The 1,322-nt window shown below is 59.6% G+C and overlaps 1 protein-coding gene across 2 annotated transcripts in view; it reads right to left on the bottom strand.

The window, feature by feature from the left end:
* Window positions 1-888, bottom strand: part of SORL1 (sortilin related receptor 1) — a 44,950-nt gene extending 44,062 nt beyond the window's left edge. For both annotated transcript variants that reach the window (XM_009638431.2, XM_035893940.1), the window contains exons 1-2: window positions 775-888; window positions 344-469 (exon numbers count right to left, since the gene is read on the bottom strand). In XM_009638431.2, the coding sequence (XP_009636726.1) occupies window positions 344-469; window positions 775-864 (216 nt within the window). In that variant the 5' untranslated portion in view covers window positions 865-888. The remainder of the gene's footprint in view (window positions 1-343; window positions 470-774) is intronic.
* Window positions 889-1,322: the final 434 nt, after the last annotated feature.

Here is a 1,322-nt window from a genome sequence, read left to right as displayed (position 1 = left end):
CTCCAACACTCCTGAGCATCGCAGAGCCGTACAGGAGGCACGGCAGTGTGCCCGGCACGTCCCGCCTCTGCCCCAGGGACCCCCGGGATGGCCCGAGGGGCTCTCCTGGGAAGCGAGAGGACGATGCAAAACCAGCTTTTGGTCTCCGTCTGCAGGAGGGGCCCATCCCTCCCTGCCACTGCAGCAGAAAGCTCTCGCCCTGTGCAAAGGCAGGTCTTCGGCGTGACCCATGGATGTGGGTTGGGGCGGCCGCACACCCAGCTCCCCCGGCCCGCTATCAGCGGCGATAAAGCATCGCTGCCCCACGTACGAGCCAGGCTGGTGCCAGCCACCGCATCCTCACCCTCTTGTTGTCAGCCGGGCTGTGGTAGAACTGGGCAATGGCCACCTCACTGCTGTTCCCCCCGCTGAAGGTGAACCTCTCTGAAATCTTCTTAAAACTCTTCCCATAGTCATAAGACACGTAAACCTGCAAAGGAGAAGCCCCAGCATGAGAAGCGCAAAGCTCTTGCTTCCCTTCTGACAGATTTGGTAAAAATCCAGAAAACTACAGGGGAGGAAAGCCTAAGAGACTGCCCGAGCCAGCCTTTCAGGGCTTGAACCCTTGAGGCAACACAGAGGATGTTAAATTATTTTTTTCTGCCTCTCAACTCAAACTCACAGGCCTGTCCTCTCTCCTCCCAGCGCACGAGAGAAAGGCAGGCTGTAGCTCAGCAGCCGCCGGCACAGACGCAGAGAAGGCGCCCCGGGACAAGGCCAGGTTGCAGTACTTACGTCGCTGTTTTTGGGACCCAGCAAGGACAGGCTGTCTCTGGCCAAGGCCACGATCACGTTGCTCTTCTCTCCAGCCCAGTGAACAACCATCTGATTGTGGGAATCATTGAGGCTGACCTGCAACGCCAAGGAAGCGGGCACCGTGAGCCAAAGCCTCGGCCGCAGGGACGGTCGGAGAGCAGCTTCCAGCACCCGCTCGTACTGCTCCTCCTCGGAAAGGCACGGACTTTGGGGAAACTCATTCAAACCACGGGCAGAAGTTAAATAGTTCAGAGGGGCACCGCATGTCCAACTCGTCGGACCTCAGAGGGGCCGGGACGTGTGCTCGTGGGCACGTGGGGCCAGCTCAGCCCCAGCCCGGAGTGCTAAAATGCAATGGGATGGCCCGCGGCTGTCGGGTGTGGGCTAAGTCCCTTTATCTTTCCACCACCCCTTTCTGAGGTTGCTGAGCCTTCATCCCACTCCCATGTCTTCCTGCAGGCTCACTGAAAGCCCCCCCCTCACCCCCCAGCCCCATTTAAAGCATGGCTGAGCAAAACGGCAGCCGC

The sequence above is a fragment of the Egretta garzetta genome, unplaced genomic scaffold (assembly GCF_000687185.1).
Source record: "Egretta garzetta isolate BGI_Z169 unplaced genomic scaffold, ASM68718v1 scaffold365, whole genome shotgun sequence".
Lineage (NCBI taxonomy): Eukaryota > Metazoa > Chordata > Aves > Pelecaniformes > Ardeidae > Egretta > Egretta garzetta.
This window is presented reverse-complemented; position numbering and strand designations above follow the sequence as displayed.